This window comes from Aquarana catesbeiana, linkage group LG06, assembly GCF_042186555.1.
Source record: "Aquarana catesbeiana isolate 2022-GZ linkage group LG06, ASM4218655v1, whole genome shotgun sequence".
In the NCBI taxonomy this organism is placed as follows: Eukaryota; Metazoa; Chordata; class Amphibia; order Anura; family Ranidae; genus Aquarana; species Aquarana catesbeiana.
This window is the reverse complement of record NC_133329.1, coordinates 74853351-74880288: the sequence shown is the minus strand read 5'-3', so window position 1 is coordinate 74880288 and position 26938 is coordinate 74853351. Positions and strand designations below refer to the sequence as shown.

At 45.1% G+C, this 26938-nt stretch overlaps 1 protein-coding gene across 1 annotated transcript; it reads right to left on the bottom strand.

The window, feature by feature from the left end:
- Positions 1 to 21183, bottom strand: TCTN3 (tectonic family member 3). Its single transcript, XM_073636214.1, has 14 exons — positions 20954 to 21183; positions 17466 to 17589; positions 17184 to 17299; positions 16225 to 16355; positions 16039 to 16144; positions 14230 to 14348; positions 12977 to 13012; positions 12828 to 12899; positions 10373 to 10495; positions 10141 to 10233; positions 7722 to 7810; positions 7466 to 7622; positions 4313 to 4447; positions 1 to 405 (listed from the first exon to the last, which is right to left on the bottom strand). The coding sequence occupies exons 1-14, from the start codon at positions 21027 to 21029 to the stop codon at positions 190 to 192; spliced, it is 1593 nt and encodes a 530-aa protein (XP_073492315.1). The 5' UTR covers positions 21030 to 21183; the 3' UTR covers positions 1 to 189.
- Positions 21184 to 26938: the final 5755 nt, after the last annotated feature.

Sequence of the window (26938 nt, the reverse complement as noted above, 5' to 3'; positions counted from 1 at the left end):
CCCGCCGCCTTCTGGCCTTCATGTCAGTTTTTGTGATCTTAATAGATTCTAGTTCACTACCCTGAAGCAGGTCGCTTGCATAAAGGCTTTCATACAAGTATTTATCTTGCTTGCAGGCCTTCTCTCTTTCGTAGGATCAGTGTATGAGAGAATCTGTCATATTTGCTCCAGCATAAATCACTGTGGTGGTCATACACTTCTTACCACCTGCATTATCAGCCAGCAGTATAGTGCTAAATACAGGAGGAGAGACCTGGGATTTGTCACAGCTTTGTTTGTCTGAAATGGGAAGAAGAAATCCACTGGATCCCTGTCAGTAATACCACGACTGCCGCGAGGGGCGGGGCCACGTCTGGTGAGATCAGTGAACGAGACCTGAGTCTGCAGAACCGTCAAGTCCTGACACTAAAAAACAAAAAACGGAGGAATAAATGTCAAAGAGCAAATACAAAGCACAATCCTGGCGTGAGGTGTGAGTTTAATATTGGTGCTGTACAAACACATCTGAAATCCCAAAAACAAAATTACTAGTCTTTGTTTCCCAAAACCAAAATGGCGTTCCACGGCCGCAATGTACAAACATAAAATTGGAGACACACCGCTCAACCTCTTATCTCGATTCACACTTCATCATCTCACCATTGCCGTAAGGGGCAAAGGCAATGATCGGCAAACAGCGCCTCCTCCAATAATACTTTATCATGAACACATCTTGCATGTTATGTAACAACTGCTAATGCATTTTAGCCTAAGTGACCTTAATCATAGCGCTAAGACTGTGCAGGCAGAAAAGTGTTGGCAGTTTGTCTACAAAGATGTGTTCATAATAAAGTACTATTCATGAAGATGCTGTGTGCTGGTAACTGGTTTTGCTTATAGCTATGCTTTGGTAATAGTAGAAGTAAATGATGCAAACAACAGAAGTGGAGCTGCTCAACGTACAAGTCCAAAATTTGTTTATTAATGTTACTCAGTACAAGAGAAATCCACCTGCTCCCCTTTTACGCATTTCAATCCATTCAGCACATTGAGGATTGCTGTATGGAAGGGTACTTTTGGAGTAAAATGCGTAATAGGGAAGCAGGTGGATATATCTTGTACTGGGTGACATTAATAAACTTATTTCACACACTAAAGATCATAATCCCGAGCTGATCATACACTGTTTGGAGTATTTGGGGATTGTTTGCAATAGAAGTAAATGTTTATTGACCTCAATGTCAAACACTGTGATAGTTTAAATTTGCTCCCAATATATAGGTCTGGTAGCAGCCCCCCCCCATGCAACAAGACACACGAGGGTGCTTCTAAGTGCAGTATGTAAGATCAATTATTAATAAACAATAGATGTTACAGTTGTTGTTATTTTATTATGTTAATTCAATAAATTATATTTGTACCAAGTATACCTCTTTTATGATTGCTACATGTGCCTGAAAAGTCCACCACTAGGGGACCCCCTTTGCTGTTATGTACAATTATTAATAAAAAGCAAATAAACCACTCACATGTAGTAAAATAAAAAATGCAAGTCATAAGCTCTGTTACTGTCCAGAAACTCAGGCAGTGGAAAGATGAAAGTGAGCCTCAGGCTTGAGAAAGAGGCTTTGAAACGCGTAGCCATGCTTCCCGGCATGTGGCACCATCAGCCAAGTTCCCATGTTGTCAGATCAGCTCCAGAGCTTCTATATCTTTTCTTATTGGCAGTTTCTGCTCCCTATCTTTGCACTGCCTGGGTTTCTGGATGATGGCAGCAGAGCTTATGACATGCACATTTTATACTACTACATGTGAGTGGCTTTTTTGTTTTTTATTAATAAACTGATCTTACATACTGCACTTAGGAGTGCCCTCTTATGTTTCTTTGCATTGCTACAGATATTCCTTCTATCTGCTGAGTGGCTGCTCCAAGTCTTATTGAAGCAAGCTGAGCCTACCCATTATATAGCCTATATGTGGTCATTTTAAACTTTCCAGCTTAAAATTCACCACTTGTTTTGCCATGTAACAGATTTGTTTTATTGTTCTTTTTTTTCCCCCCATCACAGCATTATTTGTAAAGGCCCTTTCACACTGGGGCGGTTTGCAGGCGCTATTGCGCTAATAATAGCGCCTGTAAACCGACCCGAAACAGCCGCTGCTGTGTCTCGTGTGAAAGCCCCGAGGGCTTTCACACTGGAGCGGTGCGCTAGCAGGACGGGAAAAAAATTCCTGCTAGCAGCATCTTCGGAGCGGTGAAGGAGCGGAGTATACACCACTCCTTCACCGCTCCTGCCCATTGAAATCAATGAGACAGTGTGGCTATACCGCCGGCAAAGTGCCTCTGTGGTTTTTAACCCTTTCTCGGCCACGAGCGGGGAGTAAAACCGCCCTGCTAGCAGCCGAATACTGACTGTAAAGCGCCACTTATAATAGCGGCGCTTTACCGCCGACGCCGCCCCCGCCCCAGTGTGAAAGGGGCCTAAATAGCCATCTACTTCTATTATCACCAAACCACCATAAAGCAGAAATGTAACACATTTCTAAATATAAGCCTTGACATCAGAGGGTGACCACATGTGTGCAGGTAAAATTCAGTTGCCTTCTCGTCTCAGAATTTGCTGCAATCTGTGTGCCCTTTGGTATAGTAGTGCTTTATTGCGGGCATCTGTTATAGGGTGTTTGTTTGTTTTTTACCAGCTAGGAATGGATTGACACAACAGCCAACAGATCTAATGTATCTTGGTATAAAGTCCAGTTTTATTGTAGTTGATAAGCCACTACAATAAAAACCTCCCATCCCCTCTGTAACATAACAATATGTTTCCCTGTGCCTGTGTTATATAAAAAAATATGCTGATCTGTACCTATATCAGAGCGGCTCCCAACGCTCATATGACTCCTCGGCTCTCTCCTCTGCCCGGCTGACAGTTCCAGCAGGCAGGGCCGAGCACTCAGGCGGGGAAGAGAGAGCTGAGAAGTCACGTGAGCGCAGGGAGATGCTCTGATATAGGTGCAGATCGGCAGCTTTTTTATATAACACAGGCACAGGGACACATATTGTTATATTACAGAGGGGATGGGAAGATTTTATAATAGTTATGAGAGCAGCAGGAGGGGAGGGGCAGGTACTGACACCAGCAGACAGGCAGGGGGGGAGGGAAGAGGGAGGAGGAGGACAGAGCAGAGCTGCAGATGACGGAGGCATGTAAACTGACCACGGTGCCAGGGCTCAGCAGCCATGATATACAGTGGTCAGTTTACAGGGGTAGTGGGGGGGGGGGGGGGGTATAGCCAGGCAGGATCAGCCGTTTTTTTTTGTGACATCTTTGTGCTTCGGATTTGTGTACACACGATCGGAAATTCCGACAACGGATTTTGTTGTCGGAAAATTTTATAGCCTGCTCTCAAACTTTGTGCGTCGGAAAATCCGATGGAAAATGTGTGATGGAGCCTACACACGGTCGGAATTTCCGACAACAAGGTCCTATCACACATTTTCCGTCGGAAAATCCGACCGTGTGTACGGGGCATTAAAGTGCATAAAAGTGAAAAAAAAAAATCACAAAAACTGAGTGCAGCTCTCAGTGTAGATGAGCAACGGGAGTTTGAAGCTTTCCATCAGAGACCCGCCAGTGCTGTGATGATCGGAGGAGTTCGATCGATTGTCATCTGCTTCCAGACTGCAGGCTTGATTTGACCCGTAGGGGTCTTTAATAGAGGTGAGAGGCTGGGGGAATCATGTGGCGCACCACGGATTGCTGATGATTGGAGGAATCTGAAACCGATCATTCTTTGCACATGCACTTTTGTTTTTTGCATGAACTGTTCATATAACTATATGAAGATTTGTTCCGTTTACGTTGGAACCATATTGCACTTGTTGGTCTATGTCCTTTTATTTATTTATGTAGCGTCTTTTCTCACTCTTTTGCACTTTATGTGATTTTTTTCTCAATGTTTGCAATTTTTTTTCACTTTTATGCACTTTAAGAGTTTTATTGGATTTATTTATTGTAATTTATTGCATTTTTGCACTATTGGATCTATACATCATTATTATTTTGATAGTTTCTTGATGTCACATTGAAGAATTGCCACTAGTTACATGTTCCAGCTACATTATTTGTGATATTTGTCTATATTATTTATGCACTCTAGATAGCGCAACATATTTCTTATAATCATATTGACATTTACATAACCGGTCTAAATTTGCATAACATTTCAGTAGCCTACGTCTGAGTTTACTGATAATTTTGCGGGCATTTTTTTAGCGCCGACTCTTAAGGAGGTCATGTTAGCTTTCAAGCAATATGTTCATCATACTCACCTTGACAGATTGGCATGTGTAGAGGAAGTAGCCACCCAGCAGCTGTGCCTGAGGATTAGAGAGAAGCCCAACTTGTGCCCACATGATCTGCATGTTCAGAAGGACAGGGATGAGGCAGCCAGAGGAGCAGGTGCCCTGAGAAAGAGTGACCAGAAAATCGCAGTCATTATTATGACCAGAAGAAAGAAAAGAAAAGAAAATCTTCCTCTGCCTCTTATCTGAGTAACCTCAGTGCCTGTATTATATTCAGAATATAAAATAAAAATATCAGCAATGAGATTTTCCTCCCAAGGCAGGTTGGCGGAACTGGGACACAAAGGTATATCAGTATTTCATAGCTAAGCTTTGCTGGTATTCCCTGTCCTTACTGGCCAAACTGACTTTTATGTGCAACTTCTGATAAGAGTACTATATTCTGTCTGATCTGAAGAAGGGGTTTCGGTAACCCCTGAAAAGCGCTGGCTATCTTTAATAAATGGATGAATTACTAACGCCTTAGTAACCTATTTTGCTGTTAAATTCAACAAAAACATTGAGACTGTTAGAGCCTGGTTCACACTAGTGCAACTTCTGATGCAAATGTGAGTCACACAGAATCGCATGACAAGGGGAATCTCATTGTTTTCAAGAGAAATCTTAAAGTGAAACTCCACTCAGTAAAGCAACTTTTTTTTTTGCTCCTCCTCTCTTTTAAAGAGGTTGAAAACCTCAGAATAAAAACATAAAAATCCTTCAAGACAAAGGCATAATGAGCTTGTATGCATCGCATACGAGCTCATTATGAAATACTTACCTTAGTTTGATGCCCTGAATCAGCATCAGCACTCCGAGTACACGGCCGAGACCTTCCTCTCGGCCGGTCACGGCACGGCTACTGAGGCCCGTTTCTTCAGTGCACATGCGCCGATGATGTCGGCAGCAGCGCATATACTGAATATCTCCTAAACTGTGCAAGTTTAGGAGATATTCACGGTACCTACAGGTAAGCCTTATTATAATCTTACCTGTAGGTAAAAGTGGTGTAACAGGGTTTACAACCACTTTAAGAAATGTAAAAATCAATCCGACTCAGAACAGTGCAATTAAGGAAAAGATTCCTGCACTACTTTAGTGCAATTTCCAGTGCGATTTGGCCCCATAGAATATGCAATGCCACATCAAAGTTGTATCACATAATGGCACTAAAAATCGCATCAAAGTCACATCCCAATAATGTGAACTGGGCCTAAAGTTGGCCATAGTTACATAGTTGGTGAGGTTGAAAAAAGACACATCAAGTCCATCAAGTCCAACCTGTGTGTGTGTTTTTATGTCAGTATTACATTGTATATCCCTGTATGTTGTGGTCGTTTAGGTGCTTATCTAATAGTTTTTTTAAATTATAACACCGCCTGTGGAAGAGAATTTCACAAGACAACTTGTCTTCTTTGATCAGCCAGCAGGCTGATTGAAAACAAAATGAATGGATTCCTCCATCCACACAAGTGAGGTGGATGGAGGAATCCTCCCCGACTGTGCTATTGTATTCTGACATGTGAATAGAAAGTGTAGCTAAAAGTGAATAAACTTAACAGCCCTAGAAAGCAGAAGGGCTATCTGGTCAAAGATAAGTAAAAAAGTCAGTCTCTCATGGTGAAGAGCATGACAACATGAATCACAACAAAACCTTATGTGTGAATCACAGCACAAAAATATGCACAGGACATCATGCGACAGTGCATGGCATGAAAATCGCAACCCTCAAATTATACAAATGAGGTGAGGACCACAATATCATAAGTGTTGAATAAAATAAACCTATATATGATCAAACCAGTGTATAAAGATAAAATGAGGTGGCCTAAAAATGGTGATAATGGTGACCAAATAATGTAAACACACTATTATATGCGTATAAACAAAACAAACCCATAAACAATCGTGAATATGATCAAAAATACAGTGTTGTGAATAAAAAATTTACATAAAGTATAAGTCCCAAAGGTATCAGAGGTAAACGATGATGAATGCAACTGCTGCAAATGTCTGACAGTCTCTGGAGTGGATGTGTTCAATGGTGGATATAAACACCCGGGAGTGCCTTCACCTTCTGGGGGGGGGGGGGGGGGGAGGAGAAAAAAGGTACTCTTACCAAGAATAGTGGACCTAAACACGTCCTAAACAGAGCAAGTTTAGGAGATAATTCACTGTACCTACAGGTAAGTCTTATTATAGGATTACCTGTAGGTACAAGTTCAAAAAATGTGTTTACTATCATTAAGATCCTGCAGCACTCTCAGTCCCATTTAGCTACTTACTGGCCAGAGAAGCAGTCCCACTGGACAATGGAATAGCAGATGGTAAGGTTTAGCCATGAAGTCGGTGAAGACAGACTACAGTATCTAATGCCGCGTACAAACGGTCGGACTTTATGGCAGACTTTGCCCGGCGGACTTTTCGACGTACTTTACGACGGACTTTCTGAATGAACGGACTTGCCTACACACAATCCACCAAAGTCCGTCGAATTTGTACGTGATGACGTACGACCGGACTGAAATAAGGAAGTTCATAGCCAGTAGCCAATAGCTGCCCTAGCGTGGCTTTTTGTCCGTCGGACTAGCATACAGACGAGCGGACTTTTCGACCGGACTCGAGTTCGACGGATAGATTTAAAACATGTTTCAAATCTAAGTCCGTCCAACTTTTGAGCAAACAAAGTCCGCTGGAGCCCACACACATCGAATTGTCCGACGAAATCCCGTCCACCGGGCAAAGTCTGCCGTAAAGTCCGCTCGTGTGTACGCGGCATAAGTAAAAAGCAGATCAGAGAGAGGCACTTCTTGCTTATAAAGGTAAAGGCAAACATCATGTGGCAAAGAAAGGACTTTTACGTTAATTATTTATAATGGACAAGCTCACTTTAAAAGGTTCAGTCCATCTTTATACCATGTTTCATGTTATCCACATGTAGAGTGTAATATGAAACATGGCTGCAGACATCACACCCAAAAAAAATTTACCCCCCCCCCCCCCAAACCTTTCCTGAATCATGGTGTGCATATTTATTTTTTATTAAATCTATGTTGGAGCATTTACAAATTTTGTGCAAAAGATGGATTATGCCTTTGACAACTGGTGACACAAAGCACCTAACCAAAGTCCAGAGAGTACCTGACTGCTGCAGTTCTGATAGATGATCTGGGTCCAGTACCCGCTCTGTGCAGCTGTGACGTTGCCATATATGGCTAGACTCTCCGGTGCGTTCCCCCCCAGCAGAATTTGATATGCCCGAGCCTGGAAACTACTGCAAGAATCCTGGGCTGTACCACTAAATAAAAGAGGGGTAGATCATTAGGACACACAGAAAATGCACCCACCACTTTGCCAGCCTCTGAAGAAGGACAGAGTAATAAAGCAGAGACATTACCTGATTGTGCAGCCGCTCACTGCATTTATTCCAAACTGGACTGGACTGTAGGAGCATGACTCTCCAACCAGAGACCGGAGTAACAACAGCTGCTGGGAGTCAAGGAGGATATATACACAACAGAGATCCAGAAGGGGGTGCCAGATAGCATCTTCTCCTTCCCCATATAGAATAATGAACTTGAGCCTAGGTTCACACTGACTGCGGGAATGAAATTGTGCGAGTTCAGCTGAACTCGCACGTTTTCATTCCCGCATGTCAGTCCCGACTTCAGGGGAGATTTCAGAGACATCTGTGCGGGTTTTTGCACAGGTGTCAATGTAAATTGCACCCCCAAATCACCAAAAGTGGTACAGAAACTACTTTTGGGAATCGGTGCATCGACGCAAATGTGGCGTCACACCGATTCGGACGTTGCCATTGCTTGACGCCGGTTTGGCATTTTGACATGCGACTTGACATGTCAAATCGCATGACAAATCGCATCAATGTGAACCAGGGCTGAAGGACACTTTGGGGAAGTTTTACTAAAACTGGAGCACACAAAATCCGGTACAGCTGTGCATGGTAACCAATCAGCTTCTAACTTCAGCCTGTTCAATTAAGCTTTGACAAAAAAACCTGGAAGCTGATTGGTTACTATGCGGAGTTGCACCAGATTCTGTGTGCACCAGTTTTAGTAAATCTCCCCCATTATGGGGATTGTTTGCAACACCTGTGTGAGCACTTGAGGTATTCACACAACTCATTTTTTTTATGTGTATTTTCTATGATGGTCAGCTCCATCTAGTGACCAATCAGCTTCTAGTTTCAGCCTGTTCAATTAAGCTTTGGCAATAAAACCTGGAAGCTGATTGGTTACTATGCGCAGTTGCACCAGAATCTGTGTGCTCCAGTTTTAGGAGAGCTCCCCCTTTTTGTCCTTAGCAGTAATCAGCTTCTCCCTTTCATTCTCCCCACAGCAGTACAGGAGAAACGAATCAGCGGCTTCGGTAAACAAGATCACCTATGTCCACAGTAATGAAAGCTCCCTAACTGCTATTCATACACAGTACAGCTCACAGCAGACTCAGAAGAGAAGCAATGCAAGCAGGGAAATCCTAAAGTGGAACTTCACTCAGTAAAGTAACTTTTTTTTTCTCCCCCCCTCCCTCTTACAGAAATGTAAAAAAAATAAAAATGTTTACCTTTTTATTGGTTTTTGTGTTGCAAAGCAGCACTTCCTGCTTTCCAGCGCAGGCTGGGCCCCACTGCCTCCTGGGATAGGTGTTGTGACTGAATGCTAGCCTCTTGCCTACCGACTATGGGCCCTGGCATTTGAGGGAGCTACAAGCATTCAGTCCCCTCCAAAAGCCTCTGTCCTGGGTGAGTCTATCACAGGTGTGACGTAACAATTCCAGGAGGCAGTAAGTGACTAAAGGCACACACACGCAGCAAGATGCAGCACATGCGCAAAACAGACACATGGTGGTTTCATGTGCATGCGCACAAGCACCTCAGACAGTTAAGCTGGCCATACATGGATCAAAATTTGATCAGTTCAGCAGTGATTGGCTGAATTTCAATCCATGTATGGGCAGGCTGGTTGTACAGAAGTCGATCTGCTGATTGACTTCTGTACAGCCAGACTGTCAGATTTTCCCACTCAATCAGCTCTGCTGGCTAGTTGGCATCGCTGATCAGTGTATTCTGACAGCAGGGAAGTGCTTTGGCTGTCAGAATACAATGGTACAGCGGGGAGGATTCCTCCATCCACCTCGAATGTGTGGATGGGGGAATGGGCTAATTGTTTGAGTAGTCAAAAAAAAAAAAGACTAATCTATGGGCTGTTTTATAGTGTTCAGGTGCCAGAAATGGGGGCTCTTGTGCACACACACACAGCGGATTGCTGCAGATGTGCCGCTGGTCTCTGCCCGGTCCCAAGGTCCGCCAGGTTGGCACATAGGCAGAGGCCAGCGGCGTATCTGCCTATGTGCCTGATTTTGAAAGATGGCGGTACGGAAGAGGGGCATGGGGAGGAGATTTATTCAGCGGTTGAGAGATAATTTCTTATGTTAAACCTAGCTCACATACCTCCAGAAACATAAACAACTGTACTCACAATATCCTATAAGAAGGTGAAAAAAACAAAAGAAAAAGAAGTTCAGTAATTTTATGGGCAATGCCTTGCAGCACTGGAGGCATGGGTTTAATGCCCCTGCAGGACCACAATCTATACCATGGAAAGTGCTGAAGATTTTGTCAGTAATATGCAATTTATTTAACAAGATGAACAAATAAATGATAAAAGATGAGGGGAGTTGTTTTCTGGGAAGGACGGTATTTTCACTCTAATACCCTTCCCATTAGAACATAAAATAACTGCAATAGAAGAAATATTATGTCCGGTTCCATAAAGGGAAGCGTTTAATTAGGATACATTTCCATTGTTGCTCAGCACAGGGTATCCAGTGAGATAACCGGGATTCCCACTCCGAGTCTGGACAGAACTGCTAGCGGCTGAAGTGATGGACTGTAAGTAGGATTATGACATCATCAACAAAGATAGGTGACATCACACTCAGCACAGGGAATCAGAATCATTACAGTACAATAGGACAGACTTGCCCCAGGCTGTGACATAAGACAGAGTACGAGGTGTCATACCCTACCTTATAAAGGACGGTGGTATTCTGCTGTATGCTGGTACTGGTGATGGACACATTGCTGAGTGTAAAGTCAACACTTACACTAGAGATGCCTTGAGTTCCATTATACAGCACTGTGTAGGTAACCTGAAAAAAATAAGATTTTTTTTTTTTTTTTTATTGTAAAACCCCATACACACTATTAGATTTTCTGCAGATTTTTGTCTTCATATTTACCAAAACCATGTAGTGCAAGGGCCTGCCTGATTGCATACAAATTGAAACTTTTAAGGTTTGACCTCATATTATATGGTTTTGGTAAATCTGAAGACAGAAATCTGCAGAAAATCTAATAGTGTGTATGGGGCCTAAGAAAGTTTTTTTTTTTTTTCAAAAGTACCAGTAAAATTATGATAATACTCGACTGCAAATAAGTGCAATAAGGCTCCAAGGCTGCGTACGCATTACACTCCTGTACATCTCAAAGAAGAAAGTTAAAGCCAACCCTCACTCTCTTTTTGTAGACTGAATATTCTGGGCTCTCCCACTTATTTTTAACACATTTTGAAAGTTTTCTTTTTTGGGTAGCAAGGATCTTTTTTCATAAGGTACCTGCTGCCACGTCCTTGTACCTTGCCTTGGTGAGGATGACATTTGCTGGATCAGCTCCCCTCCCGACAGCAGCCTCCTTTGATACATCACAAACCCCAGGAGGCTTCAGGGTAGTCTCCTCCAATCCATGCATCTCACACATGCACAGTGGGCAGCCAGCTGTGACTATCCAGGAAGTTACAACTGCCTCCTGAATCCAAGATGGCAACACAGGACCGAAGACAGCACTGAAGATATCGGGTTGTACAAGACAGTGCTGGACACCATGGGCAACCGAGTAACTGTTTTGTAAAAGTTAGGAGCTACACTACTCGTAGCTGCTTACACACTTTTTGTAGTCATGGCTGCAGTTCCCCTACAAAATTCAAAAATTTCCAGCAGGAAGATTTTCATTGCTGTCTGTGACTTCATATGCCAGTAAGGGAGGTCATACATGATTTTTTTTTTTTTTTTTTTTCGTTCAACCAGTGTGAATGAAAAAAAATAAAAATAAAAATGAGCTGATTCTCCCATCCACACAATCGATGTGAATAGGGAAATCCTCCCACCTTGAGATTGTATTTTGCTGGCGGCGAAGCCTTCCCTGCTGGCAGAATACGATCAGTGTTGCTGGTTATAGCCGGCAGCCCTGATCATTCGGAAGAAACCCTACAAGTTGGTTGTTGGTTGTACACAAGTTGAGTGATAGATTGTGTACAAACATCTTGCTCATACATGGATCCCTGCTGAACCAGGCAAATTTTGATCCATGTATGGCTGGCGTAACCCTTTGTTTCCCTTATCAATTTTTTCACAGGGATAAAAGAAAAGCAGAACCATTTTCAATGGAGTCACAGACAGCAATTAAAGCTGAAGTTTAATCTGCTTATATTTTTCCTCCCTTGGTTCCCCCAACCCCAATTATCAACATGCTAATGGGATTTTTAAATAAAACCTTTTCCTTTACATTACATTATCTTATTTAGGGTTTAGTGATGAGATTACGGTGTCTCTGTGCAGATCATGGCTGGTGGGAGTAGCGGGCATTTTGCTGTACATAGCTTTCTGAAAATATCACAGCACCCTTTCTCAGTACTCCTCTCAAGAGTCCTCAGCCCCGATACAAGCCGTGAGAGGAGTTCTTGGGAGGAGTTATGCAAATATAAAAGTGATACTAAACCCATTGATTTCAAAGTTTCAAAAAACAGTTACATTACCAGCATGCCGGAAATGATAACTGTCACGTTTGCTTGTGCTCTCAACCAAACTGAGAAAGCATCAAAAGGCTGAAGTCATAACTGATCACATGTGCAGCATCATGGCAGTTGCAGATCAAACAGAGGCCAAGATGGCAGCTTCCTTGGCTGAAAAGGATGAGGGGGGGGGGGTAGTTCAGTTTTAAAATGCCTTGATGGGCAGGGTTTCAATCTGGAGAAGTGGGCATTCCTAGGCAGGCTTTATTAGCATGCAGAGGTAACACCCACATGTGATTCTGAACCTCTATGACTGAAAGAACTGAAATTCAATGAATGAAAGGGGCTGGCCAAGGACCATCATGCTGGGGTTAGATGATGATGGACGTCTTTCAGCCAGGAAATAAGGTGAGCTCTGTCTGTCTTGCTGCAGCTTCTAATGTACATTATGAGAAGCTCACAGTGTGCAGTGGAATCTGATTACAACAGTGCAAGACTGAAGGGAAGGCCGGAGATCAGATGTAATATCATGTGAACCGAATTCAAACCTCTAATAAATATAAGAATGAATAGTGGCGCTAATGTGCAAATGACGAATAGTAAGTGAAAAAAATGTGTGTATATATATATATATATATATATACATACATACATATAAGAATATTGCTGGTAATGTGCCTGAAGTAATATCATACCTGGGACACAACGTTGTTACACTGGTCCCCCAGTAGAATGGGCCTGTCTGTCACAGGGCTGGTTATTTGGACCTATAAAAAGGAAACGATTAACATGTAATTGTTCCAATTTTACTGTACATCAGGGGTCCAATCCATCCTCCTCTTACCGTCCTGGCTCCCTGACCGGAGACACCCGCCGGCACCTTCAGGGAAGAGAGAAAAATACATTTCATTGTACAATTCAGCTAAATCCGTCATCTGAAACAACATATTCCAAGACAACACTTCGTAGAGATTTTAAAATAGAAATTCACTATCACAAAATAATACACAGTTTTTTTATCGTTTGTAAAACTGGTTTGCATTTTTTTTTTTTTTTTGTGGGGGGAATTAAAAAATAAATTTCCTGCTTCCATTGTTCTCCACACCTGTACACATCCCCTGGACTTCCTGTGGATCTGTGCGCACTCCAGAAGTGACTGGACATCACAGTTCTCCTGCAGAACTTGCCAGTGTACTATGCATTGGCACAGCCATTTGTGTGCTTTTTTTCTTTTTTATAAAAATATAAATATCTTAATATCTTTATTATTAATATTGTTGTTCCATTTTACCATCTAAAAAAAAGTCCAAAAAAATTACAATTAAATTGTTTAACTGTAGCTGCTTGTGTTCTAACTCAACCGCACACTGGAAAGGGTGACAACACCACAGCTGTCAGGCAGTGGTGTCACCATAAGAAAGGATGTGTCTGTACATCTTCCTGGTAAGATCACTAAAAATTATAAGGATGAAAGCAGGATATAGAAGAAAAACAATAAACTATCTGCCGTTAAAAAATTGGCTAAGTTTTAGTCTTTCTGGATCTGGACACAATTATGCCCCATCTGTGCTCACAATTCTACCTAATTCTATTGTCAGAGGAAATTCTTCTGCTGTAATGCCCTGTACAAATGATCGGACATTGATCGGACATTCCGACAACAAAATCCATAGATTTTTTCCGACGGATGTTGGCTCAAACTTGTTTTGCATACACACAGTCACACAAAGTTGTCGGAAAATCCGATCTTTCCCGAACACGGTGACGTAAAACACGTACGTCGGAACTATAAACGGGGCAGTAGCCAATAGCTTTTGTCTCTTAATTTATTCTGAGCATGCGTGGCACTTTGTGCGTCAGAATTGTCCACACACGGTCGGAGTTTACACGAACGGATTTTGTTGTCGGAAAATTTTATAGCCTGCTCTCAAACTTTGTGTGTCGGAAATTCCGATGGAAAAAGTCCGATGGAGCCCACACACGGTCGGAATTTCTGACAACAAGCTCCGATCGCACATATTCCATCGGAAAGTCCGACCGTGTGTACAGGGCATCTTTTTCCACCTATTAGGTCTGTAATACCAATGGCAAGTTTACCTTGAGCACTGCAATATCCTGGTAATAGTAGGCTGGGTCCAGGGAGAGATCCTTCTCACAGCTGTCAGTCAGATTACTGAACAACCGAAGGCATACCGTGCTGCTGCTCAGCAGGAATTCTGGGAAATAAAACACAAGTGTCTGCAGACAGTGCTGGAAAATAAACTACTTGTATTATGTTAGTCAAATGCAGAGCCGCTATCAGGGGGGTACAGCCATCACAACTGTAAGGGGCCCCGGGAGCCCGAGGGGCCTGCCCGGGCCAGAAGAAGGCAGGACGGGTGAAGGGGAGCCGTGCTGTGCAATACAGAATCGATCTTGGCTCATTCTGCTCTCTGTGGCATTGAGCTCAGACATCAAGCTCTTTACTGCCACCTCTGGCTACTATGTGCATGTACACCCCTCTTGTGATCTGTACTATGCTTCTCAGCAACATGTCAGCTTTGTGAAAACGGGCTGAGACTAGGTAGGAAGACCTTCTTTACAAGTAGGGGCTGTGAGGGAAAGGGAGGGTGCTGTTTGTGTACAGGGAGGGTCCAGAGCATTGTGTGTTTACAGGTTCGTGTATGTAAGGGGCTGGCATATATACAGGTGTGTGGGGGGGGGGGCTGATATATACAGGTGTGTGGGGGGGCTGACATATATACAGGTGTAACAGGGGGCTGATATATACAGGTGTGTGTGTGTGGGGGGGGGGGGGTGCTGACATATATACAGGATTGGGGGGGGCTGGTTGTGTACAGGTGAGATGTGTGGATTCAGTAGGATGGCCGTGGGTAAGCCCTGGGAAATGTTGGCGGTCAGGCTGGGGGGGAGTTTCTCAACTCCAGTGCTCAAGAACCCTCAACAGGTCATGTTTTCAGGATTTCCCTCAGGTGAACCGGTTGTGGTAATTACTAAGGCAGTGAAACTGATCAAATCACCTGTGCAAAATAATGGGGAGTCTGAAAACATGACCTGTTGGGGTTACTTGAGGACTGGAGTTGAGAAACATTGCTCTAACACATTTGTTTTTTTTTTTCTCAAATGAATACCTTTTTCTCAAATGTTGCCAGCTTGCCCAGTCTGCAACCTCCTAGGACACATCATACGTCCCAGGAGGCTATGAAATCAGTCTGACAGCATTGCATGATCTTGATGATCTTGCGCATGCACACTGGGCAGCTGGCTGTGAAAGAGCCGGAAATCACAGCCGGCTCCCAAATTCAAGATGGCAGTGCTATACTGTACTTATAATAATGTACATACCTAAGTATATAAGGCCTTGTACTGAATTTGTAAGAACTGACAAGTCTCTGTGAATTCTGCCTTAGCATAGTTAATGCTATACACAGTAAAATATGTAGTCTTAAAGCCCACACTGCAAGGGTTAATTGCTTATCTATGTCTAAGGGACTTAAAAGAGATCTACTTACCAGATCCTCAGCTCCTCTACACTACTACACCAGCCCTGGAGCCTCTTCTCCCCATGCTCCAGCCGTTCAAAGTCCTGATGTTATCAAGACTAATGCAGGCCCTGCACTGGACAGGATGACCTCAAGGGACAGTCCACCGCCAGAGCGTGGGGAAGCACCATCTGCTGGGGAGCGGAGGACCAGCCAAGTTAAAGTGCTGTTCCTCACCCCCCAGACTAAATGAGCACCTAAGCCATGCAGCGTGTGCGCAGCCCCAACTGCACGGAATCATTTTTATGTTTCCTGGAGTTGGATAACACTGGATAACTATAAAGTGGTCACTAATAATGGTACTACGGGATTACATATAGGTGGACACATAAGTATTCTCGTATAGTTACAGGGCAACTCTTACTTGCAGGACTGTTGTCTGAACAGAGATTTTGGGCCCCCACAGGGGCCGGCTGTCTCAGCACGTTTAGAGCATTGGAAGCAGACACTGTGAGGACAGGATCGCCAGCCTGGAGAGAAGAATGACATGTCAGAAATTTGTTTATAGACACAAGCGCTGCTACATCAGCTGTCAGCTAATCCCTCTCACCTTGTAGAAGCTGGAGAAGACAGGGACACTTTGTGAGGCAGCAGAGAAGGATGGGCCTTTGTATGGCTCACTGATAGACTGGAAGTTTGATGCGTTCACTGTCTGAGGGGTGACAAAGTAGTTCAAGGAGGCTGCAAAGACACAGAATATAGACAGACCATTATGTCCCATACTGACCAATCACAATCCAGCTGACATTTTTGTAGAGGAGGTAGAGAGTGGAAGCTAATACCTGGCAGGATGCTAAGGGTATAAGGCAATTTCTATTGTTTTCGGCGCAAGGGCATTTGATGTTTTTTTTTTTTTCATGAGAGTAATAATGTCACTTAAAGCAGAACTGAAGGCATTTATAAAAATTTTACAAGCAGGCAGGCTATTTATTGCAGAAGAGACATTCCATGTCTCTTCTGCAATAAAATACACCTAGTGAAATAATGAAGACAATGTATCCTCGTGGTAAAAAAAACAACTGACGATAATGTCAGTTGTGACGAAATACGTAGGGCGGATCGATACAATGTGACATCACCACGCTAATCAGAAGTACATCAAACCGGAAGTTGTATTAGTTCCTCCGGGAACAAGATTTTCTATACACAACTGTTACTTCATATATTTTTGTTTTTAATCTTCATACAATGAACTTTTTAAGCGGTTTTAAACTATTGGGCTTTTGGCTCTTTGCATCTCCTTTTTCTATGCTTACATCAGACAGGATGGGACTATGGTTGTTTGATGTTGAGGCATGATATAATTACAAACGCTATTCGACCACTCTGATATAAGGGGGTCACAACTTTTTGGTAAGTTCCCACTTTTTCCACGGTGGTGAGGAGGCTTCCGGTGTGATGTCACATGTTGTCTCTGAAGCTTATAGCAGCTTGCCACACACAACGCAGAACCCTTCCTCCCCCAGACTGACAACCTATAACAACCAGAAGGAGCCATGAGACACTTACCATCAGCAGAGAGGACGCAGAAGAGTTGAGTGGGGGGCGAGCCGACCAGGGTGGTGGTGTAAGGGGTGTTGTTGCGAAATATCAGCCAACTGTACAGACACACCAAACTCTCCGCCCTAAACAGAGATCACAGAGGAAGTAATAAAAAAAAAATCACATACACAGAAGGAGCTGAGCACATAAAGAAATAAAATCTTAATTGGAATAAAAATGTCTCCCTAGAACCCAAATAATGATCACTTAGTTCCAGAGTATGTGGGAGATAGAAAACAAGGGCCTTACTTGGTACTGCCGGGGAGACAGGAAGAGAAGACACTGGTGGGATCACTTAGGGAGCAATCGGGGTCACAGCAGCAGTTCAGGTCACAGTTCCCGGGTGAAAGATCACAGGAGCAGATTGTCACACCTGAGCAGAGAAAGAGACGTCTGATTACCGGACAGAAATGGACTCAGAACACATTCTGGTCTTTCAGAATATAAAGTAGGATCTTCCTTGCAGGACTTTCTGCCCGCATTCTTTAAATCCTAAGACCCCTTTCACACTGGGGCCGCCTGTGAGTTAGCGGTAAAGCACCTCTCCTTTTAACGGCGCTTTACCGCTGTTTGAGCTGCGCTTTTCGGTCGCTAGCGGGGCACTTTTAACCCCAAAGAAGGGGTTAAAAACGCCTGTTTTTAGCCCCTTCTCCTAACCGCTCCCAAGATGCCTTCATTTTAATGGGCAGGGGTGTTTTGGGAGCGGTTTATACCGCGCTCCCAAACGGCCCCAAAGATGCTGCTTGCAGGAATTTTTCTAACGCCCCGCAAGCGCACCACCCCAGTGTGAAAGCACTCGGGTTTTCATACTCCGGTGGCTGGGAGGCAGCTTTACAGGCACTATTTCTAGCGCTAAAACGCCTGAAAACTGCCTCAGTGTGAAAGGGGTCTACAGAGAACAGTGCCAATTACAACCACATACTGCCTGCAAGGAACCGTGTCTACAGATCAATCTTTGTATCGCAAGTCCAGGCTGCACATAATGTCTTCACTGTTTCCAAGCTGAGATCAAAGCGGAACTAAACCCTCCCATCCTTTACAGCTGAGGAAGCGGCCATCTTGGCCTCTGTTTGATCTGCAGTTGGCACAATGCTGCACATGTGATCAGTTATGACACCAGCCAGTTATTGGCTTGACAGTTTCGCTGAGAGCACAAGAAACTGTGACAATTATCACTCATGGAACGCCTTGAATGTAACTGTTTTGGGACCTGAACTCTGAGTACAAAAACTTTAATGTAAAGAACACGTCCATCTTAAACCTAACTAGTCTTAAAATGAGTGACACCTACAACTCCACAGATGACAAATCTTTTATCTTCACCAAATGAGTGCTTTACTTATCGCTTTATTCCCAATGATATCATTTCAGATGGAGGCGTCCTCTCCTCTCTCTTTGCTTATCTACATGTGTATTAGGTACTCAGGAGTAAGGATGAGCTCCGGCGTATTCGCACACTCCACGTGCAGAGCCCTCCAGGAAGTCGGCACGGCGCTGCGCTAATCACAGGGAGTGAGACATTTTCCTGATGTGCGGCTGCAGAGATTGGGAAATGTCTCACTGCCTGTGATTAGCGCTATGCCGACTTCCTGGCGGGCTCGGCACGTGGAGTGTGCGAATACGCCGGAGCTCATCCTTACTCAGGAGCTGCCACCATCTGCATCTACTTGTTGTTTCCTCACATACCTGACCCTCTCTGTCATTCACTAGCATTTCTGTAGCACCGTAGTTTCATTTTATTTGTTCTAGTGCTCGATCATAGGACTGGATGGGAGTGGCCAGAAAACAGGTAAGTAAATGTACAGCTTTCTTACACAGGTTAGTCAGCATAGGTGTTATAATGGGGGAGGGGGATATTTGTAGGACCAGTTAGATTTAGGATGGAATTCTACTTTAAATATATTCCTCAGTAGCTACAAAGGACAAAAATCCACTTTGTGTGCATTAAATGCCTTTGCAAACCCAGATATTAACTTGTAAACATATCAGTGACATCAACACTGGGCTTTACATAGCCTGTGCATGAGTGGAGCTGTGGGAGGGGCCCAGTGAGCTCCACCCACAACAGGCTGCCTACAGAGACCTATAGAAGGGGGCGGAGACAAGACCAGTCCCCCTGCACAAGGAGAGAGAGCCGCAGTGAGCGGTCTTTATTACAGAAAATCTCACACTGGATTACTGCACAGATCTGGAAGAAATACATAAATCTCATCAATATTAAAGAAGACACATGATGAATGTATATAGACAATAACTGCTTATCCTGGAATCCAGCTTCCTCCACACCACCATAGTGCCTCCAGCCAACCCTTCGCCTCGAAAATGTCCCCTGTAAACCACTGCACCCCCATCCCCCCACCATGTCTTTCCACAGCCCCCCCACCATCCCTTTCCACAGCAACCCCCCCCCAGCCATTCCTTTCCACAGCCCCCCATCTCCCCCACTATGTCTTTCCACAGCACCCCCCATTATGTCTTTCCACAACACCCCCAAACCCCTCACCATTCCTTTCCACAGCCCCCCCATCCTCCCCACTACCCCACTATGTCTTTCCACAGCACCCCCCACCCCCCATTATTCCTTTCCACAGCTCCCCCCCCCCCCCACCATGCCTTTCCATGGCACCCCCAACCCCCCACCATTCCTTTCCACAGCCCTCCATCTCCCCCACTATGTCTTTCCACAGCACCCCCCATTACCCTTTCCACAGCCCCCCACCATGCCTTTCCACAGCACCCCCATCCCCCCATTATGCCTTTCCACAGCACCCCACCCCCATCATTCCTTTCCACAGCCTCCCCACTATGTCTTTACACAGCACCCCCCCCCCCACACCATGCCTTTCCACAGCACCCCCATTATGCCTTTCCACAGCAACTCCCCCCACCATTCCTTTCCACAGCCCCCCATCTTCCCCCACCATGCCTTTCCACAGCAACCCCCCCTACCATTCCTTTCCACAGCCCCCCCATCTCCCCCACTATGTCTTATCACAGCACCCCTCATTATGCCTTTTCACAGCAACCCCCCCCCCCGCCATTCCTTTCAATAGCCCCCCATCCCCCCACTATGTCTTTCCACAGCACCCCCAACTAGGGTTGCCACCTTTTCTTCAAGCTAAACCTGAACACTTTTGCGGCACAGGGCAATTTCTTATTTATTTTTGCAGTAAACTCTATAGGATTATAAAAGACCTGGGACACATTTGGGTGCACCAAGGAGAGTAGTAATGTATGCACAGAGCGTGCTAGTGGGTGTGGCCAAATTGCTCTTGCTGACATCATCACCCCACCCTTCAGTGATGCCAAAACCTGCACCCAAACAGACACTCGATACAGCAACAGATTTGTGTATGACTATCTTGGTTACTTGAGGAGCCACAGCCTGGTCTGAGTAATGTGTCCGGGTTTCAGGTGGACTGAAGTCCGGACACGTGATTCAAACCCCAAACTTCCTTGGTGAATCCTGGACAGGTGGAAACCCTAACCCCAACACCCCTCCCCCATGTCTTTCCACAGCACCCCCCATCCCTTTCCACAGCACAGGGGGGACCACTTAGTGATCAGATCACTGGAAAGTGGTAAGGCTCCTCCTACACAGGGATGTCCGTTGTCACAGAGCTTCATTTTTGTGTCACCCTGTGTCACTATGTGTAGGTGACAGGTCAGCTTTATTTCTATCTGCAATAGGTTTAGTGTTACAGAGGAGACCCCTGCAGCTCTAAAGCACCACTCACCACTCGAGGCTCCCCTCACCGGCCCGGCCTGACCCCACAAGGCGACAACGATCAGGAGAACCCGAGCGAGAACCATGACAAGGCCGCAGCGTCACGTTGCCATAGCAACCTCCTCTTCTGACGTCATTCTTGAGCGACACCAACAGAGACGCAGCGGCAGAGCCAATGAGAGCGCGGAACGTTAGGCCCAGCGATCTCCCGCTCTCTAATCAGGTCGTTACAGTGCTCTGTTGGTGATGGTGTCAGTGTCGCTAGTCACCAGCAGAGGCCGCTGTGGTATGTGTCCATAGAGCAGAGTGTCTCCATGGACACAGCACATACTGTGTAATAAATAAAAGGAGTTTTTATCTCATTCCTCAGCAATACACGTCATTTATCATTAGATTCCACTTCACAATCCATACACCAGACATGGATACTCTTCCTGGAGCACAAAGTCCTTCAGAATTGTTTGTGAACAATGCTCACCTTCATAGTACTACCATTAATGTGTATGTTAAACCCAAACTTTTGTATTTTTATCATTTGGATATAGTAGGCATAGATCCCAACTGTCCCTGATTTGGAGCAATGTCCCTCTGTCCTTCATTCCTCCTGATTTGTCCCTCATTTTAGTCTGATCTATATAGTTGTATATAAAATGCACTTGTTATCTCTCAAAAAGTGTTTCCCAGTGCTAAACCTTTCATCCAAATTCTAAATGGCTGCATTTGTACATTTTAAAAGCCGATATAAAGGAATACTAGTGGTAAAAGGGTTAAAACTGCCCGCAAAGCGCCGCAAAGCTTTTCCGGCGCTATGCCGGTGGCTTTGCAGCGCTGCCCCATTGTTTTCAATGGAAAGGAGTGTTTTAGGAGCGGTAAATACACCACTCCTACAGCGCTCCAAACATGCAGCTTGCAGGACTTTTTTGACCGTCCTGCAAGCGCACCGCTCCAGTGTGAAAGCCCACGGGGCGCTTTGCAGGCGCTATTTTTAGTACTTTAGCGCCTGCAAAGGCAAGTGCCTCAGCAGCCTTAAGCCTCTTTTTGAGATTTGTTGTTTACACTGTTACACTATGGCTCCTTTCACACTGGGGCGGGGGCGTTGTCGGCGGTAAAGCGCCGCTATTGTAAGTCGGTATGCGGCCGCTAGCGGGGCGGTTTTACCCCCCTGCTAGGGGCCGAGAAAGGGTTAAAACCACCGCAAATCGCCTCTGCAGAGGCGCTTTGCCGGCGATATAGCCGCGCCGTCCCATTGATTTCAATGGGCAGGAGCAGTAAAGGAGCGGTATATACTCCGCTCCTACACCGCTCCGAAGATGCTGCTGGCAGGACTTTTTTACCGTCCTGCCAGAGCATCGCTCCAGTGTGAAAGCCCTCGGGGCTTTCACACTGGATACACAGCAGCGGCACTTTCGGGTCGGTTTGCAGGCGCTATTATTAGCGCAATAGCGCCTGCAAACCGCCCCAGTGTGAAAGGACCCTAAGTTAAAAACTGTTTTTTTTTGCTAGAAAATTACTTAGAACCCCCAAACATTATACATTTTTTATAAAAACACCCTAGAGAATAAAATGGCAGTCTTTGCAATACTTTCTGTCACACCGTAATTGTGCAGCGGTCTTACAAGCGCACTTTTTTTTGGAAAAAATACACTTTTTTGAATTAAAAAATAACACAACAGTAAAGTTAGACCAATTTTTTTTTACATTGTGAAAGATAATGTTACGCCGACTAAATTGATACCAAACATGTCACGCTTCAAAATTGCGCCCGCTCGTGGAATGGCGACAAACTTTTCCATAGGCAACGTTTAAAAAATTCTACAGGTTGCATGCTTTGAGTTACAGAGGAGGTCTAGGGCTAGAATTATTGCTCTCGCTCTACCGATCGCGGTGATACCTCACATGTGTGGTTTGAACACTGTTTTCATATGCGGGCACTACTCAAGTATGCGTTCGCTTCTGCACGCGAGCTCAGCGGGACAGGGCGTGTTTAAATTTAGTTTTTTCTTATTTATTTTACCTTTAATTTTTTTATTTTTACACTGTTCTTTTAAAAAATAAATTGTGTCACTTTTATTCCTATTACAAGGAATGTAAACATCCCTTGTAATAGAAAAAAAGCATGACAGGAAAAGACCTCAGATCTCATATTTATACTAAAGTGCAATAAATTAAAAAAAAAAAAATGTAATTTAAAAAAAAAAAAAATGTCCCTTTAAGAGCTATGGGCAGAAGTGAAGTTTTGATGTCGCTTCCGCCTTGCAATGTTATGGAGACGGGTGGGGGCCATCTTCCTCTCACTTATCTCCATGCCATTGACGTGAGAGGATCCGATCGCCTCCACCTCTGTCGACGGTTCTGGTAAGCGGCGGAGGGCACCGGAGTACGGCGGGAAAAGATCATACCGGGGTTTTGCTAGCTGCCATATCAACAATATTCCTCTTCAAAGTTAGGACGTATATCGGCGTGCGGTGGTCCGGAAGTGGTTAAGGGGGTGTGGCAGGGGGTGTGTCCTATGCCTACATATGTTTGTTAGTAGGCGTCCCTCATTCCAATCTCAGAATATTGGGAGGTATGGAGTAGGTTATGGTTAAAACCCCTGCCATTTTATTTTTTGATGTTTGGGTACCACAGAGGAAATTTCCCTTCACTTCCTGTCACAGAAACACAACAGGAAGTGAGAGGAAATCTCCCAACATGAGGGGATTTCCTCACTTAGACAGTTGTCCCTGTGTCCTCATTGGAAAGTTTCGCCTCACCTTTCGTTCTTGGAGCACCTGTAACGTTTTGGACTTCTGCTCACTTTCTTATGGCTTGCTCACACAAAAGCATGGGCCTTTACCCCTTAGTGACAATGGGCACCAGAAGGCTGAATCTTCCCAACGGGAACACTGTCAGCAATACAAACCTAGAAAACTGTCCAATCCCTCTAGCACTGTGCCCATACACCCAATGTAGGGGTGCTCACTCGGCTTATGGTGACTCTGTGTTTTAGCTCAGTTACAATAAATAGCCAGATTGACACACAAGTACCTCAAAAATGTTCTGACGTCATAATGCAAAAGTGGTGACATAAAAAAGATAAGAAGGCACATAACATCCGTCCATTTTGGTGTCACATGTGCAGCTCTACGCCTGTAGGAGCCACAGGAATTACTGTCCGATTCTTCCCAACTCCTGCCCCACAGCCAGGCACTCAATGGACTCCTCCACTCCTTCTTCCAAGGACGAGTCTAGGGGACGTTGTTTTTATTTTTGGAGAACTTGGATAGGGATGAGGCAGACATCTCCCCTCAGTCAGCTTCTTCCAAGCACCTGGGTCTCATTATTCCTCCTTCAGGTCACCCACCTGAGGCTCCCTCGCTGCAGCTTGTGCCTGAAAGGGCAGAGCGCCCCCCTCAGACTGGACACCTCCACTCTGGGAAAAGACCCAGAGTCCTGTTTGCTCCCATAATAAATCCAGTCTCCTAGCATGCCGTCAAAGCCTGCCTCTCTGGGATAGGCTGTGGCTGTATCAATATGCATTCTGCCATCTGCATAGCTCCACACCTATCATTCAGAAACTTCTCAAGTTAACTGCAAAAAATTGGAGCTATCCAGGAAACTGGCAGCAGCAGAGCACACAAATCAGACCTGACTAAACAACTGCAGCTCACTGAGTACAGTGAGCCAAACTATGCTTTTGCCTAACCCAAATTTACAGCCACACTGACAAACACTAACACTTATCTAGCTATCCTAGCACCTTGTACCCAGGAGGAGGCCTCAGTGTGTACACAGGTGTGTGTTTTTTCAAATTTTTTAACTGTGTATACCCAACACTAGTAATCCTGACCCTTTCCTGTTCTACCCAGTACTAATAATCCTGACCCTTTCCTGTTCTACCCAGGACTAATAATCCTGACCCTTTCCTGTTCTACCCAGGACTAATAATCCTGACCCTTTCCTGTTCTACCCATGACTAATAATCCTGACTCTTCCCTGTTCTACCCAAAACTAATAATCCTGACCCTTTCCTGTTCTACCCAGGACTAATAATCCTGACCCTTTCCTGTTCTACCCAGGACTAATAATCCTGACCCTTTCCTGTTCTACCCAGGACTAATAATCCTGACTCTTCCCTGTTTTACCCAGGACTAATATTCCATACTCTTCCCTGTTCTACCCATGACTAATAATCCTGACCCTTCCCTGTTCTACCCAGGACTATTATTCCTGACTCTTCCCTGTTCTACACAGGACTAACAATCCTGAACATTCCCTGTTCTACCCAGGACTAATAATCCTGACCCTTTCCTGTTTTACCCAGGACTAATATTCCAGACTCATCCCTGTTCTACCCAGGAATCATAATCCTGACCCTTCCCTGTTCTACCCAGGACTAATAATCCTGACTCTTCCCTGTTCTACCCAGGACTAATATTCCTGACTCTTCCCTGTTCTACCCAGGACTAACAATCCTGAGCATTCCCTTTTCGTCCCAGGACTAATAATCCTGACCCTTCCCTGTTCTACTCAGGACTAATATTCCAGACTCTTCCCTGTTCTACCCAGGACTAACAATCCTGAACATTCCCTTTTCGTACCAGGACTAATAATCCTGACCCTTCCCTGTTCTACTCAGGACTAATATTCCAGACTCTTCCCTGTTCTACCCAGGACTAATATTCCAGACTCATCCCTGTTCTACCCAGGAATCATAATCCTGACCCTTCCCTGTTCTACCCAGGACTAATAAAGCTGACCCTTCCCTGTTCTACCCAGGACTAATAATCCTGATCCTTCCTTGTTCTACCCAGGACTAATAACGCTGAACCTTCCCTGTTCTACCCAGGACTAATAATCCTGACCCTTCCCTATTCTACCCAGGACTAATAATCCTGACCCTTCCTTCTTATACCCAGGACTAATAATCCTGACCCTTCCCTGTTCTACCCAGGACTAATAATTAGTGATGCACGATATTTCGAACCCGCCGAGACATATCGGCCAAAAATGGCCTTTTTGGCAAAATGCCGAAAAGGAAATCTCGCTGAAAATGGGGGCGGGGCCCCGTCACTGGTGCCGCCCATTACGGGGGTGTCCTTCTGGTGCGGCGCGCCGCAGTCCTCTCCTCTCTTCTCCTCCTCCTCTAACCCTCCCTCCCTCCTCGCCGCGATCTCCGTTGTGTCACGGAGCTTAACTACACAGACCGCAGTAACAATGTCCCGCCTCCTGTGACAGACGGCACACTGATCCAATGGTGGGACATTGAATCAATGTGATGTGATTACAGGAGGCAGGACATTGTTACTGCGACCTGGGCAATTCAAATGTAGCTTCGTGACACACGGAGATCGCAGCTCTGATTCGGGAACTGGCAAGCTGCATGACGGGCACTGGCAGGCTACATGACGGGCACTGGCAAGCTGCATGATAGGCACTGGCAGGCTACATGACGGGCACAGGTGAGGCTGCATCTTATAGGCACAGGCAAGCTGCATCCTTTGGGCACATGTGGGCTGCATCTGAGGGGCAAACGCGGGCTGCATGACGGGCACTGGTGAGGCTGCATTGATCGCTTGTATCATGTCCGCAGTCTCTGACCCTCTCCTGTACTATATCTGCAGTCTCTGACCATCTCCTCTACCATGTCCGCAGTCTCTGACCATCTCCTCTACCATGTCCACAGTCTCTGACCATCTCCTCTACCATGTCCACAGTCTCTGACCATCTCCTCTACCATGTCTGCAGTCTCTGACCATCTCCTCTACCATGTCTGCAGTCTCTGACCATCTCCTCTACCATGTCTGCAGTCTCTGACCATCTCCTGTACCATGTCTGCAGTCTCTGACCATCTCCTCTACCATGTCCGCAGTCTCTTACCATCTCCTGTACCATGTCCGCAGTCTCTGACCATCTCCTCTACCATATCTGCAGTCTCTGACCATCTCCTCTACCATATCTGCAGTCTCTGACCATCTCCTGTACCATGTCCCCAGTCTCTGACATCTCCTGTAAT